Below are 25,136 nucleotides of genomic sequence, written 5' to 3'. Positions count from 1 at the left end.
CAAATTGGGATCTCTAGGCTATAAAGACATCTATATAAAGGCTATATAGGCAGCTCAAGAACCAGCAGAGATCAGCTCTGGGGGCATTTGAGGTCTGGCCTATTCCTCTGACTCCCATCCCTGTAGTTGCCTGTCTGTCAGAAGGGGGAACTTTTAATCATTCTCTTCCAAAAACTTTCCAACACAACTAAGACCTTGACACAGTGAGATGGAATGATGAGAAACTGTACCAAACCTTTAGAGAGAAAACAAGAAATAAATTTAGTGTCACTCTCTATATAGCATCTCCCTTTATTCCCCTTTCAACAGCCCTGGGAGCTGCTGGGATTTTAAGCACTCAGCATACGTAAATGTAGATTGGAGGATGGGAGGGCCCATGAAGCACACAGCAAGGAGAGGGAGGCTGACAGGAAAAGCTAAAGGGATGCAGGTGTTCTGAGTACACAAGGTTTATGGATGACTTATTCAGTAATACACCATCAATTATAGTGATGCTGTCTCAGCTGGATTAACTCCTGGCGGACAGGAGGCAGTTGGGGAGATGGATTCGCTTTTCTGTCAGTCATGATCAAGACCAGCGTTCCCCATTCATTTGTGCTCTGTTCTGCAGAGGACTTACTGACAGCTTCACAAATTTCTGCAGGAGTCCGACGGCCATCTGCTGCTTTCCTACCTGACTTTTTAGGCAGGTCAGAATAGGGAAGCTAGCACCACTGGCTCACCTGCAGTGCCATAATACTACTGCTGGGCTGGCACAAACTCTTCATTCTCAGTAAGCATAATTGCAGACCACTCCCTAACTCAGAGGAAGATGGGGGCTCAAGTCTTTCAAATGTTTTAAACAGCTACCTCGAATCCACTGCACTGCAAGATGAGCAGCCTTCCTGCTGCCTACAAAGTGCTTTAAGACCCCTGGAGGAAGGATTCCTACAGGGCATGATGTTTATCACAAGCACAGCACCACACACAATATGAATCATCACACACCGATGTCACAGTCCCTACAGTAAGTTCCTAAGCGTACAGTACAAGAAGCAAAAACTGGTGCCCCTCTGTTTTCTCTTCAGCCTTCCTAGCTGGTCTGTGTCATCACTTGTTTGCTATTTGTGAAGGGAGTTTTTGTGTTTGTGGATCTCTGTTCCTGCCTCTGGATCTACAATAATCCCATAATTGTGATGCCAAGCAGTGCCTGAAGACAATTTTATCACAGTCTGTATAATGTGTAAATACCATTAAGTTAGACGGATTTTCTCATTAATTCTCCGTCCCAGTGACAAGCCAGGAATTAACACAATTGATTTTCCAGTCCCTGCTCATTATCAATCATCCAAGAACTTAGTCACATCTCATCTGTTCCACCTGGGTCCCAGCATTTATTTGTAGACTTCAACATATATTAAACTAATAAAAAACAACGGCCATAACGACCTCTGTGCTCAAAACCCAGACAAGAACAAACTATGTATGTTCTTAACTCCTTTGGTGAGAAGCTTCCCACTATGTACCACTGTCCTACAGAGAACAAGCAGTGGGCAGGTTAAGCAATAGCCTGTTGTACACTGCCTGTTGTGCTAATATTTTCCATCTTGCAAACAAAATAAATGTACACCTCTGTGTCGCTCTCTAAAACCTTAAAGAAAGACAACAATTCATAGGGTGTTTGTTTCCTAAAGGTGCTCCATTTTAAATTAATAGAAGTGGTATAGTGTTTACAAGGGACCTCCACAATTCAATCCAAATTCTCCCCATTACTGCCCCTGAAATGCTTCTGACTTTGCCACTTGTCTCCACTGACTGCAGTGGGACTACTACCCTTCAGTCCCTCAGTGAGGGGAAAGACATGCATTATCTGATTCAACAGGTTAAGAGAAGAAAGTAAAAACCTGGGAAAAAATGTGTAAGGCCAAAATGAAAAAGCAGCAGATACAGCATGAAACTCTTTTCAGCTCTAGAACAGGTTTTGTAAGGCTCCAAATGGAGAGGAATCACAAGCAGTGGTACTGAAGGGAATCTCAATATCTCGCAGTTGTTCTGTTCCTGTGGTTCCCACCATGTCTAGCAGGAAACATTCCCATGGCATGCTGGAATTTTGCACCCTTGAGCTTTCCTGATCTCCTTCATTACCATCTCTTGGACCAGGAGTGGGAAGTCTGGCTCATACAGAATTTCCTGCAGAAATCTACAGGTAAGGTAGATAGTTAAACAGCAGTCTGACAAATGCAAGCCTTCTTACGAAACAGATGTGCTTCCAGTCCACACAATCCTCACTGGGCCTCCGTATAAAATGGAGACTCTTTTGGATCACATCTTATACTCCAATTCCCTTACCTGTATCCTCAGTCTCTCAAGTATTCTCTTGCTTGTCCCATATCATACTGCTCCACTGGATTATATACTGTGTAAATCTACTCATTCATCTACCTGTAGTTCACCCAAGAAACAGAAAACCCAGAGCACCAAACACTTTTTCTGTAAACAGGAAGAAATAGATTGCTGTAGACAATAAATAGTTCTGAATCCCCCTTACTGAGGGCATCTGTTCTTCTGGCATATGCAGTCAGAAAGGGATTCATAGACCAAAATCATCTCTCTCATCCATAGCAGAAAGAGATGTTCACTCTGGCTATTACAGGTTGGTAATGATAAGTGCTGAATGCTTTTGTTGTGCTAAACTGTGGAGGCAAACCCCTTCTTGACCCAAGAATCATTTTAAACCTTGCGAGGCAAGTGTTTATTCAGATGCTCGCTAATATCAATATAATGAAGCAGCTGCCTTTTATCTGCATCTGCAATCCAGTCTTCAGTTTTGTTCTTGTAGGTAGTTCTCAGTCCTGTCATGTTGTGGTGAGTTCTGTAAATCAATCAAACATGAAATAGTGGGAAGGAAAGAGGAAAGCCTCCTCAGAGGCATCTGAAGTGCACAGTTAGTCCCACAAGCTCTCTGCCTCACCCTAGAGGACCTGTAAATAAGTGTAGTCCTTTAAAGCCATCAGGTCTCTTCGGCTCATCTGGATCCAGCAAGTACTCTAGACAGGCTCAGAGATGGCATTATCACTAGATAATAATAATCTTTATGGAAGCTATTTAGGGGTAATTCTAATCTTTTTTATTAGGTGACTTTTGAAACTTCCAGTGCAGGGAGATGGTACAGGTTTGGAATACTAAACAATAAGAGGTTAGAAGGGATATTTCAATCTGGTGGCTGCCTCTTCAGATAATTGGATTCCTAATCCCTGAAAGGTTATGATCTCAGTTTACTCTGCTGGGACAGAAGGCACCCAATTAGTCTTTTATCACATGATCCAGTCCAGGCTTCAGCATTGCCTGCAAGAGACAGGCAACAATTTGCAAATCATCACAGCAGGGGAAAAAAGAAAAAAAAAGAAAAAAAAAAAAAAAAAAAAGACGTTGCAGGTATAGGGAAGTCAGGCTCCGATAAATCAGCCTCTGTCTTGCGTTTCTCACTGGAGCAGAGAGTGGGATACGCCTATCTCCCAGCTGCCGTAAAACAACAGCTCACAACATCCACAAACACAAAGGATGATAAAGTCCATTCTCTAGAGGGTGCTGGTGGGCAAGCTTGTATGCAAGAGCCTGCTCCTGTCTAAACAGAGCTGGATAAACACCTCTCCAGCCCAGATCTGGCAGCCCACCGTGAAGTGCTCAGAAGATAACTTGTCTAGGTAGTATTGCTGCTGTGTTGTCAGCTTTTTTCAAGGTTATGGCACTGAAAGGCAATAGCATTAGCAGAAAAGCATGGGGGAAGGGGAAGTGTTCTATTCTTTACAGAGAACCCACATTAAATCACAAAATAATCTCTCAAGGACTGCGAAGTGTTTGGCTGCAGCACAGAGGAGCTTGTAAATACAGTGGAACCAAGCTAGCTCTTGTAAAACATCTTCACAAATGCAGAACAAAACACAGAGAGCAAGTCAAACACTCTATCCCCATCTCAGCAGGAAATAAACCTAAAACATCGATACACTTAAATCTAGTCCTAAATAAAAAAACCCTAGGAGCCAAAATCGGCAATGGTGTGTAAGGATCACTTCACAGAAACTAATGAAGTCAGATTATACCTGGTGTCTTCTTGGTAGTATTACTGCCATCAATGACCACTGAATCTTTCATGCAAGGACTCTACCAATGAAGAAAAAGAAATGTGTCTCTGGAAAAGAAAGCATCCTCAAGGAACTGCTCTTTTCTGAAGAGACACTAGACAAAGACTGGTGTCAAAAGAAGAATAAAGATCATGGACAATCAGACAAAATGATGTCACCTTCCAAGTACCTAAAGTGGCTGCGGCAGCAACAAGGAGCATTGCAAAAAGAAAATTCAACCCTCGTGGTTCCCGGAGATAAATCAAACGCAGTGGTTTGTTAATATGGGTAAGGCTTACTGTACACAGATGATTTTGCAAGTTGTTAACTACGCCTTTTGAGCAGCCAGGGATCTTGTCTGAATCCTCTCACACCCCGGTGCTGTCTCATGGATGACATTTTGTTGTTTTTTTTCCAATTCACTGCAGACCACAAAGGTGTGCACTACATTAAGTAAGAAGAATCTCTAATAAGTGTGCTAACAGCCTGAATGAGAAAAACGTGTAGCCTTTTAAGGTTATACTGAAAATAGAACAAACAGAAAATATGTTAGAAACCAAGACTTTCTCCTTTATCAGTGGCTGAGCTCATTTCCCCCTGCAGCCTGGTAAATACATCTACTTGCGTGTAACTAGTTTTATGGCAGATTTCAGACTGGAACAGATTTTTATAGCCCAACCTTGAACTCTAGCAAGCACAGAATCCCAATTGGTGAGGCAATAAGCTGCAACATCAGCTGCAGAGCCCTGCTCCAGGACAAAGCCCAGGGACTAATATCAGGGGATTGCTGCTAGCCAGCTCCCCCACGATCAGGACTCCTGATGCATCCCAGCAAGTCCTAGACAGCTCCTCCACATCTAGGATAACACAAAGCTCTGCCAGATCCCCTCAGCCCTATTCTATTTCCAGTCTTGGTTCCTTATATACAGCTCTTCCAGCTCACTTCAGTCCCACCTTGCAAACACATACACATGCTATTCTGTCCATCCAGGATGTCTATAGTAAGCACTGATTGAAATTACATTCATGGGCTAGGCAGCAAGCCAGGGGACTCTCTTTACTGTCATTCACTTGGCACTGACTGGAACAATTTATAGCAAACTGAAGTGTAAGGACTTGATAATAAAACTATTTCATTTCTATCTCTGATTCAGCTGCCACCTGTAGAACTGCAGCCAGGAATGGGCTCTGGAAATGCATTATAAGACCATTAGAGCTCCACCAGGCACTGCCTTCATCTTTATGCCTTCTATGCCTGCCCACATCAGCTTTGTTATGGTAAATGACTCCTCCTCTAGCTGGCCCCTGAACTGATCAGGGATCCCAGACTGATTTATTACCACAAGGACACAGAATAACGCAGCTGTCTGCATCTTTTACAGACAGGTATCATGTGCAGAGTTGAAAGCTCCCAGCGCTCAAATGTCCTTTCCTGTCCAAGTGGGCTGTCACCCCAGAAGAGGGGAAGCACTGCCTGCTGGAACACCTTAGTCTCTTTGGACAGCTGTTTCACATCAAGGACAGAAAATGGGGCACAGACAGTGTTTGGCCACTGACATATTACAAATGCCTGTGCTAGTATTGTGAACAGCCCTCCTGTCACGGGAACCAGTTTCTGACATTCACACCTGGACTGGCACCATTTGATGGTGGCCCTTTCCACCAATGGCAGCCCCATCTCCAAGGTGCTTTATGCTCCTATTTCAGCCAAACTGCTCAAAGCTACACAAGTTCCAAATGCAAAATTTCTATAGGCACCACCACAGCCTGACAATTTGGGCCAATTTTACTGTTGAATGATGAAAATTCAGATGAAAATTGAATAGTCTATTTCCACTATCCCCATCACAGGATAGACATTTCTACTGCACTACCTCCCTGGGACTCAAACTACTCCCTGTCCTTTCCCCATACACAGACAGGGCCTCACAGAATTTCAGTTTTTCCCCAAAAACTGTTAGCAGGAGAGTGGTGACTAGGATGGTCAGGTTTTGAGTATAAGAGAAAGAATCTACATCAAATTCAGTTTTCCCTGGAAAGTACAAAGCCTTGGTGAAGTAAATTCTGAAAACATTTCTTCTCTTAACTTTTCCTCCATAAGATGCTTTTTACACAAGTCAGAATGCAACACGCATTCTCTCCCACACAAAAAAAGAAGCATACAGATCTCTAGAAAACAATAATTCTTTTCTCCTGTGGGTTAGCTTGCTAGAGAGATTGATATTCTTTTTATGTCTCAATCCTCAGGAGACATTCAGGGCCCCTAAATTACTTAGATGTGTTTCTTCACCATCTGGAGATGAGTTAACTCTCAATGGGAATGTGTATCGCTTTCCTATATGTACAGGCATTCAACCTTCCTGACTCATAGAAAGCAGAAACACCTTGGTGCTGCTGCCCCAGTACTCTTCTGTCGATAGGTGTATCTCACATGTTACCTACTGATCAGAGGCTGCAGAAAGAGACAAAAATTGGAGACTTCTGTACACACTCAAACACTGGGAACTGACCAATTTCCTGCTTAATGGTTTCCCAGGACATAGTTCTGCAGAAGACAATAGGCCAGTACACAAATACATAGGACTTGTAATCTCAGAAGGCACGTATCAAGTTCACACACAGGGACAGGTCACCCTTCCCCAAATCCTAGGCTTTTCAGTCATGAGTCAAACCATCATCTCTGTGAAAATGCTGAATATCTCTGAATGAAGCAGCACTATACAGAAATGCTAGAACTCCCTACATATAAGGGAGAATTTTTTTTTTTTCTCTAGAAAACCTGAATTTCTGTGTATGCACATCTTATGCAGGGATAGTGACAGAACCACTACAAAACCTGGAATAGTTTAGGTTCAGCTTCCCCAGCTCATCCTTTCTCTTGCATTTGAAAAAGTTAAAATCCTGGGATCCGATGACCTTGAGAACTAGGTAATTTGTGATATGGATTTTAGAATTCAGGCTCTCACTGCTGAAAGGTGGACAGAAGCAGGGAAGCTCTGTGTGTCATGCTGACCCGCTACTGTTCATAGAACAACATGTGATACCTGCCTTGTGAGGTAGTGGGAAAACAGAAAAATCTTTTGGCATAAAGTAAGACAGGATTTCAGCTTCTGAAGTTCATTAATACATAACTGCCCTCTCCAACTCCTTCTTGATCTTTCCCCTTAATCTTCCTCTCCCCATCCATGGGCAAATTTGTTCCACCTTTTCCTGGAAACCTCAACTGCAAAGGTTTGAAGAAGCAGGGATGCTGCAGGGAATTCATGCAGAAAGGAACTTTACAGAAAGCTTACAGTACATCACTGGGGAGGAAGCCTTGTGTTTCTGGGTGGCTAATTAACGTCTACTTAAGAACTAATTTAAGGAAGAAGAAAGACCAGATGAAGAATGGTATGGCACAGCACCAAGTATACTCCTAAGGCCTTACTGAGCAAAATAAGAAAGGCACTTGAATCTCTAGCATGTTATTCCCAAGCTCTCCTTTATTTATACTGACCAGAGCTAAGGTTTATACAGTAGTATAGCTACCAACACAGGTTAAAATATGACTCAACTGTGGCATACAGTGGCCTTATGCCATACAGAAAGTAATTTATAATCTATTTGAAGTCATTTCATCAACCCTTGGGACAATGGCTAACAAGACTGCGAAGATGGTTTATTAGACCCTCTTTCCATTAGGTCAAAGTCTGAGAAACTGCTTATTTCCCACAGTGGGATGATGTTTCACAGCCTTATTTGCAAAACAGTGTGAGATGTAAATTGCCTGAATTTACCCCTTATATGGAATATACATTTCATTTATTCCCTTTCCCCTAGTAAGTCTGCTGATTCAGGGAGGAGGCCTTGTTTTTTGTCTTACTGGGACCCCTAAAAACATGCATGATCTTTATTCTTTGTGCTAGATCAGTGACAAGGCACTGTTTCCCACACAAATCGAACCACTGCCTAAAAGGACTTTCCATTCTACCCTGAAAGAAGAGGAGGAAAGAAGACTCTAGCCTTTATTAAAATTACTGGGTTATTCAGCATTTCCCAGTTAACAAACTGGCCACTGATCCAGCACTAGAACAAAGAGCAGATGCCAGGATCTCCCACCTCAGTTAGCACCTAAAATCACTGCCAGAACAGCAGAGCTGCCCAGAGCTAGCCTAGGACAAGACATCTGAAAGGTGCCAACCAAGAGTTCGACTGTACAAGGCAGACCCCAACCTCTTCTCGTGTTGCTGAGCTCTTATCGCTTTCAAGCTCTTAGAGCATTAGGCCAGATCCTCCAGAGAGGTTCTCACTGCCTTCCTTGCTCCCTTATAAACTGCCTATGTGACACATCTCTCAGCCAGCACGTTCATCTTGATTCATTATTGACAGAGTCATCTGATTAATGAGCAGATTCTCCTCCTTGTTGTTTTCATGAGAAAGCAGCACAATGGTGCCACAGATCTTTAATTCTTCAAACCACTCTGGCCTTGGCATCCTGATGAGAAGTCAGCAGAGGACAGTCAGAGGTTATAGTTTTGTCCGGATTTGTCCTTGTTTTAAAAACCATTTGGGTCTTCATGCGCAGAGGTTGTGAACTCCTCTCTCAAGACAGTCCATGCATGAAGTCTGGGACAGATGTCCAAGCATAGGTTTCCTTCCAAGGAAATAGATACACTTGGTCGGTAACACTGTGCCTGAAGATCAGTGAGACTTGAATGTTGAAGCAAGCTGCATTCTCAGCTGACCCCAAAGGAATGCTAAACTATGTCCTTCAAGTACTCCTCATTCAGACAAATCCATGTGGCCACTGAAACATCTGGATTAGAACATGGGCTTTCCTGGGATCTAACTATACAGAAAGGCAACTATATACAAAGGATGAGCACTGACAGTATTAAGGGTTATCATCAGAAGAAGGTATACAGGAAAACTTGACAAACATGTTCATTTTGAGTCTTACTCTGAGGTACAAAGAGCAAAAACCTTATTTCAGACAGTAAAGCATGGGCATTATTCTATCCAGTGCTGGGCTTGTTTCCTTTAGACATACAACTGCAATAAGCCAGCCATGCTGTTTCATTAAAACTTAGAATTTTTTAGCAGTTCTGGGAGCTATAGCTTTTAACTTGGCAAGATATTTAGCTCCACCTTAAAAATGAAAAATAGCTTTAAAAAAGCCAGAGCAGCATTTCATTCCTTAAATATGTAATTCAGCAGGCACAAAACTCCAAGTATAAAGCAACCAAAGGTGATTTAAATGAAAATAATCTACCAGTGACCTAAAATGAATATGTGAGGGGAAAGGCTTAGTTATTAAGGTACAAGACTGGAAAGAAGATCCCTTATGTACTTGCCTCCAAGGAGCGTGACCTTGATTAAGCAGTGGTGACTCAGTCTACTCACCCAAGAAATGGGGAGAATATAGTCCAAGCTCCTAAAAACACTATAAAAGTATTAAGATTTTCCAACAACGATTCAAGACGTGGGTGTTAAAAGCAATTGACTGAACAGAAGTACATCTCATAGAGCGTGCAGACACTGCATTATTTTTCCCCATGAGTGTACTACCCATGATGCCCACACTCTTCTGAAAGCTCAGCCCTCAGCATCTGACCAGAATAAGCTTATTAAGCCATCAGCACAGCCTTTAAAAATGTAAGATAGAGATGACTGGCTTTCTTCAAATGCCTGTTTGTGCCATTACCTGCCTGGGCCAGAAGCATCTGTCCAGACATAATTTGCACATTAGAAATTCATCTGCAGCCATTTATCTTCCAAGTTTCCTTACACCAGAGGACACCCAAAGAGACAACCCAGACAAATACTAAAAAATCTTGCCACACAGCTAACGTGAATTCCTGTAGAGAAAAAAAAATGAAGTAATTTTAAGTACATATTTGGAAAGTCTCCTTTTTCCATTGTCCCGAAGATTTTTGATCCACTGGCTGTAGAGGAGAAAAACACCCCAAAAAACTCCTAGCTGTCCTGACTGTAAAAAAAAAATCTTCCCAAATAAGGATGTGCTGACCAATGCAGTGACCTGAGCCTAAAACCATAAATGCAAAGAGGGACACCCCTCCTTCCTCCTCCAGTAACAATACAGTCTGCTGCATTTTGCCACTCAATAAAAAGTAGACCTAGGATTCTGGATCAACCTTGTAGAACAGCAGAGAAGCAGCAATACCAGAATCTGGTCCGCCACTTGTCTCACAGAGAACGTGTTTTTTTTCTCTGGAACAAGGTCAAAGGTATCAGGACAATCCTAGCGCTCCGCAGTGGCCCCTGTCTGCCTGGCAGAGGATCTCTCAGCCTAGGGCACAGGTACCACAGGGTGCTGCAGCAGTGACGGAAGAGCAATGCTGCCATCTGCGGACAATCAGAATTACAGCCTCCACCGAGACAGGCACTGGACAAAAATGGTGTTCAGTGTTCCATGAATTTCAAATCTCTAAACATTTTCTATTAGAGTTCGTTTCTTTAAAATGAGTTTAAGCTGACTCTGCTTGCTACCAGGACAAAGCATTAGACTGTTTTAAGAGCAAGCGCAGATCAATTACAGTAGTAACAGAACACTCAACATGCTCTCTTGCTAAAGGAAACTCAGCAGACTAGTTTCTGCAGATTCAGAAAAAAGAGCTTTATCAACTTTCTTTAGGAGGATCCTTGAGTACAGCCCATATGTATCTAGATGCTATGCTATTCTGCATTTTATCCTCTAAAATTATCTCCAAATGACCTGAGGCCCACTCTGCACCTCAAAAAGCCTGAAAAACATTTCCCAGGCCTAGCTGTCTTAGAATCACAGAATGTCTTGCAAATCCAAACAGGAAATCACTTCAAAGCAGACAATGATAGTAAGACACTGTTGCAGGTAAAAACATTAGTTTGACAATGGTTTATAGTCACCAAGCTTTACTGCAGGTACTCCTTTCATTCTCTTCTACTCAGATGGATTTTGAACTAGAAGCAAAACCTGAAATCACGTTTCACAAATCCCTCACACATAAAGTCTTCTTTATATCTGTTTTCAGCTATATGCATCACAGACAATAGAGGTGGCACAGCCAAGAGGTCTCTCTAGACTGTTCAAACCACTTCAACCACATATAAAAAAAAAAAACCTGCCAGAAAACATGTAAGACAAAAAAAGACTTCTTAGTCTTCTTAATCTAATTGTACATGCATTTGTATAGTAGACTGCACCAGTGGCAAAGACAGGAAAATTTCAAACCATGCTTTGGGCTCATTTAGGACACACACAGGGGAGGGTTATGCTGTCACAGTCCTGTGGAGCAAATAAAATCATTACAAGTCAGAAGCACTGGAAGAATGGCAGATCACACAGATGAGGATGAAAAGGTCCATCTTTATTAAAAATATTAAAAGTTCAGCTGAAACCTCCTTACCAATGCTGAACAGTACATGGCACAGAAAACTGCATCACAGGAAATTATGCTCATTGATGAAAAGACTCTGAAGTCTGCCATTAGTATGAGATGATCACTGCTACTGAACTTTTTACCCAACGATATGGAAGGACAGGACCATGTGATTCATAAAGGGACTCTTACAAAAAATGTATGATCTCTCATGCACTTAACACTATAAACCCGCAGACAAAGACTCTTCTCCTTCCAGGAAGAATACATGTCCAAAAATACAATTGGAGTGATATAAAATTATACAGCATAATTAAAAGAATAACATTCAGACACTTTATTGGATATGAAGAAAGACCAGGAGGTGCTTTAGGACACATTAACAGATGGGCTACAGATCTGTTCATCTACCAGGGTAGACTCATCACGCTGCAACACAGCTCACCAAGAGAGACCTGAAAGAAGTTTAAAAAGTTTATATTCAGGGAAAGTAGCATGGGACAGGGAGGAGAGGGGTAGGGAAAGAGACCCAGCATCCTCATCATAAAACAAACCAGTTAAGGAACCTCTCTTACCACTCAGTGTCTATGTGGAGATTATTTTGGTCTACTTATGTTAAGTTACCTGTTAGGTTAGCTCATACCTAAAATGTTTTCTAGTACTAACATGTATTTTGGAAAGCACGCAGAGATAAAGCATTTTTTACTTTCAGAGCTCTCTATGACAATGATGTCGGCTCAGCATCCCTGTGAGGTAGGCAAAAATTAGCTGTTTTCCAAGACACAGAGAAGTTAAATGTCTTCCTCAAAGCCATGGTGAAGAATGTGTTATTTATTATTAATATCCTTACTAACCTGGAATGATATTGGTTTTCACAGACAGGGTATTGGAGGCAACCAGTATGTGCTAGCAAGGAATTACTGAATTTTCATCTCATTCTTACTATTAAAATGCTTTGAATCCCCCCCCCCCCCACCTTGAAAAGTGTTCCACAAACACATACATGTACTAGTAAGGTTTTCCTTCATCTCTGTAACAAAAAGCACTGGTCATTTCCAGCAGTAAGCAGACATCCTACACAGGGGGCTTTTCCCTGCTACCAAAGGGTAGCCTAGATACAACTAGTTACATACACTACTCCACCAATGATCATATCCTAGATCTTTCTACCGTTACAATTACAGTTATCAAACATACGAGTAAGTATTAGTTACTTTAAGGAGTTTAGCTTGAGTACTCTAGTTTATGTAAAAGGAATAGAAAAAAGATAACTACCCATTCTTTTAAACTGATAGCTATACAAAAACAAGCTATCATAAAATAAAGCACGCAGCTGCTACAAAAGGTAGCAACAAAGCCATGCTGGGATTAACCTAATAAACCCACATATTCCCAGTTGCAAGGTTAACAGATTCACCAACTCAGCCCGTATCACTAGAAAAGCTTTTGCTTTGCAGAAAAGTGAAGTGGGTCTCAGAGCCAGGCTCTTCTTTATTCGGTCCACAAAGAAGTAACAGTAGATACTGTGTTGTGTATGTCTGTATTGAAAAGTTTCCAAAACCTTCTGGATATCTCCCTCCATTCAGCAGAGCTGAACTTTTGCATTTTCTCTTCATGTTTCTAACCTAAACAAGTATTTTGCTGTAGAAAGCAGCACACAGTTGCTGAAGCCCATCTCCTGTTGTCTTGTGCCTAGTCAGAGTAGAGATCATTTGCCCAATTTTAATAGAAGATCAAACTGTGGCTCTTAAAATACACCTGCAGAGAATCCTTCCCATTGACTAGAGCTCAGCTGTAAAGCTGGGTAACACTGGATAACATGAAGCCCTAAAAACAGTCACTTAAATAGCTGTACCATGTAATCTTGTACCATCAACTCAGCTTTATTACTGTCAGTACAATCCACTAATATAACACTCAGCACTTTCAGCTGAACACCACAAAGGCATAATTTACCTATGACAGATGCAGAACACCATGCTAGTTTATTGCTAGTTTATTGCTCGTTTTAAAAGCCCTTCGTATAGTGGTTAGCAAACTCCCACTTGGTTCTAAAGCAAGATTGTGCTCCAGGCACCAGCAGCTCTAGCTCAACACCTATATTAATTCCTCTGAAGCTTTCCACAACTCCTGTAAACAAACTTTTCACCAAAACCCCACATACAGGAAACAAATACTTTCTCTTCAACACAGAAGATAATTCAGTTGCCACTGGGCAACACGATATGGATCAAATTAATCTTTGCACTGAAGTCACACTTTTCCCCAGTTGTGTTTGGCATGTTTTTCACACTGCTACATAACTGCTGAAACAATCAGGTCTCCAAATTTCCACATGTATATCACGTGGCAAGATCTGCAGGAAAAAACAAAACACCACCTTAAGGTATAGGAGGGGAAAAAGAGGTGGGGAACTTCACTTCAGAGCTAACTTAACATTTAAATGTGATTCTGTCACACAAACTCTGGACCCTATTAGGAAATATCTTGTTAACAAAATGGTTTCTTCCTGTTTCCAGTCCTAATTTTTACACAGAGACAATGCAGTGATCCTAATTTATTTTTTTTCTAACTCTGTATCTTTCTCCTTTGTTTTGGGCTTCCTTTGGGGCTTCTTATAGTAAGACATTTGACTATAATACTCTGGGCCTCTAAATAAACAGAGAACAACAACTGAAAAAATATTTTTTTTTTAAACTAAGAATTTGTTCTTCCACTCATGTATCCATTAATCCATATCCAGCCAGAGAAACCTGACAATCTGTCTGTCAGCTCCCCCTTAACTCCAAGACTGTCATTTCAGAAAGTATATTGTAAGCAAATGCAGAAAAATGGAAACCACTTGTTTTTCTATGCATTGAGAGCTTTTCTGTTGCATGATTTGCATTTACAGCTTCAGTTTTCATAGCAGAATATAAATTTACCGGATTGGGCTTAAAGTTTGTGCAGTGGGCTATTCGTGCTCCATTTAGCACCAACATCCCACAGAGATACATAACTTTGAAATGTCTAGACTGTAAGGACCAAGCAGAAGGAACAGTTAATGAATTAGTATCTAGTGCTTTTCAGGAGGCTTGTAAATAAAGGCTTAAAATTTGGCTAGGAAAAAAAAAAAAAAAACATACAACAGATGAAGATGAACTATGCTCACAAGGGAGTGAAGTAATAGCACCTACATTGTTGTGACACTAAACATTTGGCAGTGTTTTCTGTTTACCACACAGGAGCCACTGGACTCCTTGACCATGGTAAGAAAAGGAGTCGTAAGAGCAATCACTGTGTTTGTGAAGGAAACAGAGAGTTTGCATTTGAGGCTCAATCTTACTTTCATTGAGTTGACAGTGAAAGAATTCAGTGGCAGAGGATGAGGTTCTTTAAACGCTTCCTTGTCCTCACATCACCTTGCTCCCCTGAAGCAAAGCTGCACAGTTCACCCCTTCCAAAGAACTGACAAATCACTTTTTTAAAGTCTGTTGTACAAGTTAACCAAGACCAGAAATTATAAAATTCACAGACAATCAACCGCTCAAGACAGTTTCGCCATTCTTCCCACTGTCCGTAACAGGTCACCTACCCACATCATCCACCATTAATACCGAACTGTGAGGCCTGACTCTACAGCTCTTGTTACAGTTTGGGCAGAGCACCGGCTGGTGCTAGCGTGATACCAAAGACATAGAAAAGCCCCAAGAGGAGATTGAGTTTGGCTGTCCGCTGAGGAATTTTGTTGAAGCTCTGACTCCGAAACTGCCTCTCCAGTGAAAATGCCATCGGGATGGTGAGTAGTGGCAATGCCATGCTGATGGTATAGCGTGTGGCCAGCACACAGAAAATCAGGTAGGGCAAGAAGAGCAGCACAGTGTAGAGAACATAGGAGAACGCAGGGCCGATGAGGATAGCCAAGGTGACAATACCCGCCTGCCGGTCAGACTCCATGTCTCGTGTGTTGTTGCTGTGCAGGATGGCCTCAGTACTGAGAGCCAGTGGGACAGCGTAGAGCAGTGGTGAGACAGACAGATAACCAACCTGCACAGCATGGGCAAACATGACAGCCAGGGGCCCAAAGGTGATCAGGATCACCACGTCTCCAAGTGCAACATATTTAAATCCAATTCCTGTGGCAAGACACAAGAATAAAATGAAGCATCGTCAAACAACTCAAATGACAGAAGAGAATGGATAACATAACAGCTCAGCCCTTCCCACAGAAATATTGTAAAATGACCAATGCACGCGTGCCTATGGCCGAGAAGCATATTTTCTCTTTTTTCCAGAGATAATAAAGGAAATGCAGCTTCTGAATGTCTTCAGTCAAACAATGTAACAGAAACTAAGGACCAGGTTCTAATACCCATCTTCACATCTAGAAGTATCTATTTCTGCAGAAATCTATAGAAGTAAGGTACTCTTTAGTGTGATCATGCATACTAGAACCTGATCCTGAAGAAATATATAAAACGCTCAGAACAAGATGTAAAGCTGACAAGATTCTTTCAAGGAAACTACCGTAACTGTTTGAAAGTTTGACAGTTTGAAATCAAGTTTTTCTTTTCCTAATAATTATGTTTCTACCCAACACAGGAAGACACTAAAAATATCATCCTTCTTATTAAGAGCAAACACAAACCATTCTACATTCACAGTGAAACTCCCATCTAGAGAATAACAACAAAACATTCCAAAACAAAGTAACAGACTCTACCAATGGAAAAGAAAATATGCAGTGAGCTGTACTGCTGAGGGATACAAGATACACATCACAAAAAGTTTCAGCAATAGTTCTGATGAGCATCTAAAGCCATATGCATAAATAATAATGTCTCAACACCACTTCCCAACTGAAGAACTTAGTGTGGCTCTTCCCACAACAATCAATGGCAAATACAAGTTTATGGACCGGTACTCCAGGAAATATCACCGAATAGTTTTATGGTGGTTAACTAGATAGATCACTTGTGTCTTCTAGAAACCCTTGACAAGTCAGCTAATTCTGTCACGTTTCCATTCAGACTCACAGCAAATGGGATACGGCACTTACCTCCAGTATAAAGGAAGGAACTGGAAAGTCCACCAAAGTAAATCAAGGCCAGGTGCTCCAGCTTGAGCGTTGAGAGGACATATAGCCCAGCAGCACAGATACAGCCCACAGTATAAAGGAAGACTCCAAACCGGACTACGTCCTGAGGCTCCAAAAGCTGGTCCACTAAAGTCCTGTCATCGCTCTTCTTGTGATCGATGCCTTTGGAGAAGTCGTAGTAGGTATTCACCAAGTTGCCGGCTCCGTGCACAGCCAGGACGGCCACGGCGCTTCCCACCAACAGCCCTGGGTCCAGCGCTCCCTCGGCCCGGTACGCCAGAGCGCTGCCGAGGGCCACGGGGGTGAGGGAAGCACTGAAACTCCAAGGTCGGAGCGCCAGCACATAGGCCGCACACTTCTGCCTCCAGGTGCCGGGGGGGACCCCCTCAGCGCCCGCCAGCGCGGCGCCGGAGTCGTTCCTCTCGCTCCCCCGGGGGCTCTCGGCGCTAATGCTGATCTTCTGCGCCAGCTCTGCCGGCCCCATGCTCTCCGCGCCGCCCCGCCTCACGGCAGCACCTAAAAGGGGAAGGGCCGCGCGTTAGCCTGGCCGCCGCGGGGCCCAGCGAGGAGGGGGCTCCGCTGCCACCATGGCCGCACGGGCAGGACTGAGGGAGGAGGCGCGCGCCGCCCTTACCCGCCTGACGGGCGCGCGCCCCCGCCGCCAACGCCCCGCGCGCCCCCACCGCCGGCCCGCCGCGCGCCTGCGCCCACCGGCTCCGTTCCCGCCCCTCCTCGCCGCCCCCGCGCCCCCACGGCCTCACACAAGAGGTTCCGCGGGGGATCGCGTACCAGAGCAGCGCCCAAGAGACCAGCCAGTACCTCCCGACGCCCCGTGTAAACGTTAAACGGCCCGCATCGTCGCGTTCGGCCGCCAGGAGTCACTCAGAAGCGCACACCAGCACCGCTCGACGAGCTGTTAGGGCAAAGGAGCGCCTACAAGAGGGTACCGCCCCGGCTGCCCTTGGTCCTGCCGTGGGCAGCCGGACACATTTCAGCGACGCACACCGGGCACGGCCTGCACCGCGCTACTCCCCACGCATGCGCGCACAGCGCACAGGCTTTACGGGAGGGCGGAAGCCAGCCGGCGCCTGGAAGGTGGGCCTAGCGCGGACTTTTCACCAATTGAGCACGCTCAGCCTTTCCATTGGCCAGATCTACTGTCACTCTCTCCCGGCTGGCTTGATGATTGGTCAGAAGGCGACGGTCTCTCCTTGCCGTTCCTTAGGAGAGGGGCGGAGCTGCGAGCGCTCCTTCCCTTTTACTCTTTTTCTACTGGCCAGAGGCGATGCCTATCCAAGTCCTTCTGGGAGGTGATTGGCCAGCAGCGGCTCGCCGGTCCGGCAGGCGCGGGGGAGGGGAGGGCGCGGGGCCCGGAGCGGGGGAGCCGGCGGCGGCGGTCGGGGCGGAGGCGGTGAGTGCGGCTCCGGAGCCTCCCCTCAGCATCGCCTTCCCCTTCCCCTCACCTCTTGTCACAGCCCTCCCCGCCCGCTCCCGCCTCAGCGCCCGCCGGGCTGGCGCCCTGCGCCCTGTCAGCGGCACTGGCGCTCCCGCAGGCGCCTCGGCCCCGCGCCGCAGCTCCCCGCCCGGACCGGCCTGCCCGACCCCCCCCCGGCCCCGCGGCGCTGCCGCAAGAGGCTCCGCGCCCGCCCCGGCGGCCGTGCCCGCCCTGCCCTGCCGCATCCCTCCCTCACTCCCGGCCTGTGGAGCCGGCGGGATCCCCCGCGGGCTCGGGCCTGCCGGCTCCTGCCCGCCGGCTGTCGCGTCCCTCTGCGGGTGCGGCTGTGAGGGAACGGCCGCGCCGGGGCACCCCGGCCGGCGGTGATGGGGCCGCAGCCACAGGGTGCCCTTTTCGTCCGGGGGAGCTTCTCCTGGCGCCTAGCCGCGGGGAAGCCCTGAAGCCACCTCACGCTGTAATCTTGGTGGATCTTTGTGACCGCGTGGGGTGTATTTGGGGAAGAAGGAGCTGAAGTTTTGGTGCCTTGTGTCGCTGTGGGCCCTTCTGTCAAGTGCTCGGTTTGGGCTTATGTAATCTGAAAATCAGGGGGGTCAAGCCTCTAAAATATTTTCCACATAAGGAAAGGCTCATGAGAAAGTTTGGTTACATGTTATGATAGTAAACATCCGGCTGCAATGATTGGTGTTGCTATAAGTAGACTTCCCATCTCTAAATATCTGCTGGAGAATGTAACACTTGCCAGGCCCTGCATGCTGAGTATTCCTTGTGTTGGCATAACACTAGAATTTCTGCAGAGAAACTTGGATGAAAGTGTTCAAGGAGGAGTCAGATACGATAATAATATAATTATGGAAATGATTGTGCCTACTTATTATAGGGTAATTGTAAACCCTAATCCGACCCTGCTATTTTTCAGCCATTGCACGACCCTTGATTTAGAATTACATCACCATGGGGTCGGACACCTGGCCGGTATTTTGGTATTTGAGGAACTAGAGAGCAAATAGGCTGAAAGTCAAGATATTATGTGGTGATACTGTTCTATCACACGGTTGTAAGGCCTAAGGAATATGGTCGTTACTTGTAATTTTATGCCCTTCTGGTACAGCATCCTTCCATGCAACATGTGTTTTGGAAACAGGCAGCAGGGGCAGCATTAAAAAAGCAGCTCAGAGATTTCAATAGCTGAAAGCAGTAAAAAAAAGTGTCTCTCCTAAGAACTTACAGGACTTGATGCCCCCGAGCCTCAACATACCACCATCATGTCGGGCACTGTGTCCATTCTCCAACAATTTGCCAATGGCTTGAAGAGTCGCAGTGAAGAGACAAGGGCGAAAGCTGCCAAGGACTTGCAGCATTATGTCACCATGGAGCTCCGTGAAGTGAGTGCTACAAATGACATAATTTATCCTTGTTTATCGTATGAGTGTAGGGCACGGGCTGAGTACTTTGGGGATGGAGATTTTTGGAATGTGGAAGCTGGTCTTAGAGAGGAGGTGGGGCATAGCAGGGAGCTTACCTTTGCCTCAGCAGGTAGGAGAGGTGAGTTGGTGATGCACATGGGTGGTCAAGTACCAGAATAAATAAACTTGACATGTCTAGGACACAAAGAAGAGATACTGATTTGTGTTTGTAACATATGGTTGATTTCATTTCTTTCTAAGTGACCGAAGGAACATTGTCTTTATGGAGGTTTTGGGAGCAGGAAGGAGGGAAAGAATGCTGAAAGCTGATTTGAACTTTTTTACAGATGAGTCAGGAAGAATCTACCAGGTTTTATGATCAGCTGAACCATCACATATTTGAGCTGGTCTCTAGCTCTGATGCAAATGAAAGGAAGGGTGGCATTCTGGCTATAGGTGAGTGAAAGTGCTTAATGTCTCTGGTGAGTTTTCATGCATCTATCTTTAGGGACAGATTGTCAAAAGGAATGAGCTTTCATAATCAGGGCCTTATGTCTGACTGTTCAGTACGCTGGGTGCATGCTAGTTGCTGGGCTCTGAAAATCTCTCTGTAAGTGTCAGCATGGGAGCTGCTGAGTGCTGAGAGTGGCTGAAAATCTGGTGCTTAATGGGCCCTGAGCTCTTCTGGGAGTCAAGCGTCAATTGTGAGTGCTGAACACGTGAAAAATCTGTTCTTGAGCTCAGCTGAGAACAGTTTGTGCTGTCCATTTAGATGTATCAGGGTGGGCTGATTTTCTCAACTCTCTTCTGTCTGAGGAGATTGATTCTTGTTATTTAGATTTACCTGGCTCAATAACAGCAGCTTCCATCCCTGGGAGGAGCTCACATCGCTTCTGCTTTGATTCTGATCAGCTGTTCCATCGGTTGCTCTGGTTGTGCTTTTGCTGTGACATGGCAGAGCTACCTGCATTTTGACTCTTAGGGAAATCAGCTTGAGTAAATACTTTGCCTTCCAAGCAAGTAGCTTGTATTGTAGCAGTTACTTCTTTAATAACCAAATAGGAGGTGCTTACGATTTAGGCTCACAGACATAGTCATCCATTCCCAAGATGTTTGAAGGCAGCGGAAGTCCCTTAGCTAGAGAAATCTTTGTTGACAACATCTGATTTTAAGCTGACAGTATCACTTTAAAATTGTTTCTGTGAATTTAGTGCTGTTGAAAGGTGCCGGCTTGACAACCCTGGACACTGATGGCCTCTTTACCTACAGAGCAGGTACAACCCAGGCACCGGCAGCGAAAGCTTCTGCCACGCTGCCGCCTGCCAATGTGCCTCCACCCTGGCCGGGAGAGACCATCTCTAGGGCTGAGCGGGAGAGCGATTTCCTTGGTCCATTCAGTCTCTGACTCCTCTACTGAGGCGGACCAGTAGCTGCATGTGGATGGATGCCTTTCTGTTGGGAATGGGTCAGTGATCCCAGAGTGGATATTTTTTTTCTCTTTTTAAACTAAAAATGGGGAAAAATCTATGAAGCCACTGGATCCATTTTCCTGCCCACTTAACAAGTTCAGGCTCAAAAGAATGGTGGCCCTTTCCTATTGCTTGATTTTTTTTTTTTTCCTGTGGATTTGCAGTTTAGGAGGAATTGATGGGAATCTTTTAAAGAATGGATAGGGAATACTAACTCTCATCCAGGAATTACCTACTGTCTGCTTCACTGACTGTTAGGGAGAACCTACAGCATTGCTCCCTTTCTCTACAGCAAGCCTTATCGGTGTCGAAGGAGGTAACGCCACCCGTATTGGCAGGTTTGCCAACTACCTGAGGAACCTGTTGCCATCCAATGACCCTGTTGTAATGGAGATGGCCTCCAAGGCTATCGGGCGGCTTGCAATGGCTGGTGACACCTTCACAGCTGAGTATGTGGAGTTTGAGGTGAAACGAGCTCTGGAATGGCTGGGAGCTGACAGGAATGAAGGTCGAAGACATGCAGCTGTAAGTGATCTTTTTTTTTGTCTTCACCTGTCTTGGAATTGAGATGGTTAGGATTAGTTAACAGTGGTAGGAGATGTGCACAGAAAGCTGCAGAAGAGCTCTGGTCAGGATCAGAATGGCTGCTAGTCCATGTCTGAGAATCTGTGATGATCTTGTGGCAGACACAGTGCTGCTTCATTGCTTCTACCTCAGCCCAGTGACCAAAGAAGATTGAGACACCTTTGTGCTAGGAACTGTGAAAGTATGGAGCTGGAAACAGCTCAGGCTCACAGACATTGACAGTCTAAATAAATGATACTACAGTCTAGAAATGGTGAGGTTTGTCTGTGGGTGCTCATCCTCACAGATTGTTACTGTTTCTCTCCCCACCTCCAGGTTCTTGTCCTGCGTGAGCTGGCAATCAGCGTGCCTACCTTCTTCTTCCAACAAGTGCAGCCATTCTTTGACAATATATTTGTGGCTGTGTGGGATCCCAAACAGGCCATCCGAGAGGGAGCTGTTTCTGCCTTAAGAGCCTGCCTTATCCTCACCACTCAACGGGAGCCAAAAGAGATGCAGAAGCCCCAGTGGTACAGAGTAAGAAAGTAACTTTGTTTTGAAGCAGCTCCTCATAATGCAATGCAAATGATCAAATGCCCATTTTTAGAAGAGCTGTCTAAGCTAAGAACCTGTGTCACCTTTGCCAGTATGTCTGGTGCCTCCCCTTGAAAGGGTTGAAAATATAATGGCTTACAAAATGAGTAGTTCCTTTAGCTCACTGTAAAAGCAAGCAAGAGACTAACTCCATCAAGAATCCATTGCTCTATCTGCAGTTCATTTTCAGCTGTTGAGCCTGACCTAGTTTTACAGACATGCAATCATCTATCTATTGTCATCTCTTACTAGCAGATGGTTTTATTAGTGTAGATAAAACATAAGTGGAAAAGGTAAGGATTCTTTTGTCTGAACCTTAGCTTTGCTGCCATTGCCGCGTGAATTCAAGCTTTGTAATATCAAATGAGGTTTGGACAGTGCAGTCAGATGTTGTGAACTTGGATTCCTCATAGTCAAATATGTGATGCAGATATTGATGAAATTTATACTGTGGCATGGTTGACTGGCTCTAGTGCTGTTGAAAATGCTCTGCAGCAGAGTCCACAGCTTCTGGGTGAATACGAATTTTGTAGTTTTATACTCTGTTATTACTCAGTTGAGGTTTGTGGCTACTCTTGGAAAATCACGGGATTTTTTGACTGACAGTACTGCTATTTCCACAGGCTTGGTTTCTGCATGATCACTGAGATTTGTTCTTTTCTTTTCCCCCAAGCATACCTATGAAGAGGCTGAGAAGGGCTTTGATGAGACTTTGGCCAAAGAGAAAGGAATGAACCGTGATGACCGAATCCATGGTGCCTTACTGATCCTCAATGAGCTAGTGAGAATCAGCAGTATGGAGGGAGAGGTGAGCAAGTGAACAAGATGGGGGTTATGGCTTTTGGTTGCCAGATTAATTGACAATGTGCAGCTCAGCAATCTGTGGAAACACCCCATTGTGTTTGAAATGGGGTTGTTGGGCTGACAAGTCATCTGAGCATGGAGTCAGAGCATTGATTATTACAAATTGAAGTGTGTCAGAGAAATAACAGTGACAGGTTTGGGCTGAGTAGATATTAAACTCTGATGGAAAGTGCCATTAACTGCATTAATTACAATGCAGAAGATTTTAATATAGAATGGGGACTCCATTGCCTATTTTTCTTAGTTGATATTTTATAGGCATTTGGATATCAACTACACAGGATGCTACTCAGGAGATTTGGGTAGCACTGTGTTAGGAATCTCTTACTCAGCTACGTTTTTTTTTTTTTTAAAAAAACCCAACACATACTTTTCTACTTTTTCCAGCGCCTTAGAGAGGAGATGGAAGAGATCACTCAGCAGCAACTTGTGCATGACAAGTACTGCAAAGACCTGATGGGCTTCAGTACCAAACCTCGCCACATCACTCCCTTCACTAGCTTTCAGTCTCTTCAGCCCTCTCAGTCAAATGCTTTGGCTGGTCTTCTGGGGTACAGTGCCCACCAGGGAATCATGGGTTTTGCAACCTCACCTGTCCCTGCAAAGTCTACGCTGGTAGAAAGTCGATGCTGCAGGGATCTAATGGAAGAGAAGTTTGATCAAGTAAGTGTTTGGTCTTCGCAACACCAGTTCTTGTAGAGCAATTATCCTCCGTGTCCTTACTTAGCAGGCAATACTGCCTAGTATTGATTTGAGGCATCAAATGTCATTAATTGTATGTATCGTGGATTCATCACTAACTCCCTTAGAGCAAGTGATTTCCTTTCTTTGGAAACAGTCTTAATTATCCATCTTTCGGATGGACTCTGAAGCCACTTGTCAGTGGAATGCCTTAAAGAACCCAGGTAATAAACATCTGTGCGTTACTGCTAATGGCCATCCTTCAAAGCCCAATCTGTCCCCTTTCAGGTGTGCCAGTGGGTTCTCAAGTGCAGAACCAGCAAAAATTCATTGATCCAGATGACAGTTCTCAATCTGCTACCACGGTTGGCGGCTTTCCGTCCTTCGGCATTCACAGGTGACAAGACAGATGGTTGGGTGGTAGAAGTGTTGCTGAAATTGGGCTGGAAGTTATCCAGCTCTCTTTGGTCCAGATGAGCTTGTGCAGGCAATGCAGCAGTACAAACGTGGTGCTTGTAAGATGAGTAAATTTCTCTGTGGGAGGATAGTCTTTTTTTTATTTTTTTTTTCCCCTGAATAAGTGTGACTTGATACCTGATGCCAAAATGTTGGTCTGATGAAGAAAATGGATTGAAAACTATTGTCTGAATTCTGTGATCAATACCGTAAGAGACAGAACCTCCTTTTAGTTTTGTTTCCTCAGTATGTCAGACTTAGGGTTGAACTCTGCTCTCTTGCTCCCACTCAATGTATCCCACATGTTATCAGCAGAGTTGTCTTCCTTTTTCTCTGGTGCACATGCCAGGAAATATCATGTAAAAATGGGAAATACCTCCTGGCTTTAGAGCAGTTCAGTTGATTTATCAGAGTAGGAAGAAAATCACCAAGCTGCTCTAAGTGGGTTGGAACAAACTTTCTGTTGTTATTCCATATTTCCAATCAATTGCTATAAAACCAGAATGCTTGAATCTTATATGTATATAAAACCTGTTGCAATGGGGTTTTTTTCGCATAGCTCTTTCATTTTGGTGATGATTTGTTTTTTTAAAAACCAAAGCCTTCTCAGGTTTGAAAATTTTTATATGGTGACATGTATTAGCTACTGCTCATGTCAGCAAATTTTATATGGCTATGTCTGTTCTCTAGCTTTATACTTGTAAAGGTATAGTTGCAAATGTGATGCAACTATATAAACCTAAATGAGCTCCAATATCTGTATTGTTCTCTCTTGTGGGCAGCTGATCAGTATCTTCCAGACACCATGAATCATGTTCTCAGCTGTGTGAAGAAGGAGAAGGAGCGGACAGCAGCCTTCCAGGCACTGGGTTTGCTTTCCGTGGCTGTGAGGTCCGAGTTTCAAGCTTACCTGCCAAAAGTCCTTGAAATCATAAAAGCAGCTCTTCCACCAAAGGACTTTGCCCACAAGTAAGTATGTTAAAGTTAGAGGAAAAAACTGAAACAGCTGTTCTTTGTATAATTTTTGTGATGGGGGATAAAATTATTGTATTAAAATTAGAGGTATTTCTGTAAGACTGACACAGAAGTGGAAAGATGTTTGAAAAATAGGAGC

The 25,136-nt window shown here is 44.3% G+C and overlaps 2 protein-coding genes across 21 annotated transcripts in view; one reads left to right on the top strand and one right to left on the bottom strand.

Moving 5' to 3' along the window:
- DISP3 (dispatched RND transporter family member 3) overlaps nt 1-17,501 on the bottom strand; it is a 149,377-nt gene extending 131,876 nt beyond the window's left edge. For 8 of the 15 annotated variants that reach the window (XR_012631985.1, XR_012631986.1, XR_012631987.1 and 5 more), the window contains exons 1-2: nt 16,497-17,218; nt 15,485-15,573 (exon numbers count right to left, since the gene is read on the bottom strand). Coding sequence is in view for 7 of the 15 variants with exons in the window: in XM_074892527.1 (XP_074748628.1) it covers nt 15,485-15,573; nt 16,497-17,019 (612 nt within the window). In the remaining 8 variants the exon portion in view is untranslated. Of the gene's footprint in view, nt 1-11,425; nt 11,914-14,783; nt 15,574-16,496; nt 17,239-17,324 lie in introns of those variants that run through there. The other 7 variants (XM_074892525.1, XM_074892526.1, XM_074892524.1 and 4 more) reach the window with 7 other exon arrangements.
- Nucleotides 17,502-17,866: 365 nt separating this feature from the next.
- Nucleotides 17,867-25,136, top strand: part of MTOR (mechanistic target of rapamycin kinase) — a 66,805-nt gene continuing 59,535 nt past the window's right edge. For 4 of the 6 annotated variants that reach the window (XM_074892545.1, XM_074892544.1, XM_074892543.1 and 1 more), the window contains exons 1-10: nt 17,867-17,946; nt 19,210-19,373; nt 19,742-19,850; nt 20,606-20,668; nt 21,156-21,388; nt 21,764-21,964; nt 22,695-22,829; nt 23,273-23,548; nt 23,855-23,963; nt 24,805-24,991. In XM_074892545.1, coding sequence (XP_074748646.1) covers nt 19,254-19,373; nt 19,742-19,850; nt 20,606-20,668; nt 21,156-21,388; nt 21,764-21,964; nt 22,695-22,829; nt 23,273-23,548; nt 23,855-23,963; nt 24,805-24,991 — 1,433 coding nt within the window. In that variant the 5' untranslated portion in view covers nt 17,867-17,946; nt 19,210-19,253. The remainder of the gene's footprint in view (nt 17,947-19,209; nt 19,374-19,741; nt 19,851-20,605; nt 20,669-21,155; nt 21,389-21,763; nt 21,965-22,694; nt 22,830-23,272; nt 23,549-23,854; nt 23,964-24,804; nt 24,992-25,136) is intronic. The other 2 variants (XM_074892547.1, XM_074892546.1) reach the window with 1 other exon arrangement.

The sequence above is a fragment of the Strix uralensis genome, chromosome 23, assembly GCF_047716275.1.
Source record: "Strix uralensis isolate ZFMK-TIS-50842 chromosome 23, bStrUra1, whole genome shotgun sequence".
NCBI classification, from domain to species: Eukaryota; Metazoa; Chordata; class Aves; order Strigiformes; family Strigidae; genus Strix; species Strix uralensis.
Note: the sequence above shows the minus strand (reverse complement) of the source record. Positions and strands in the feature narration are given on the sequence as shown.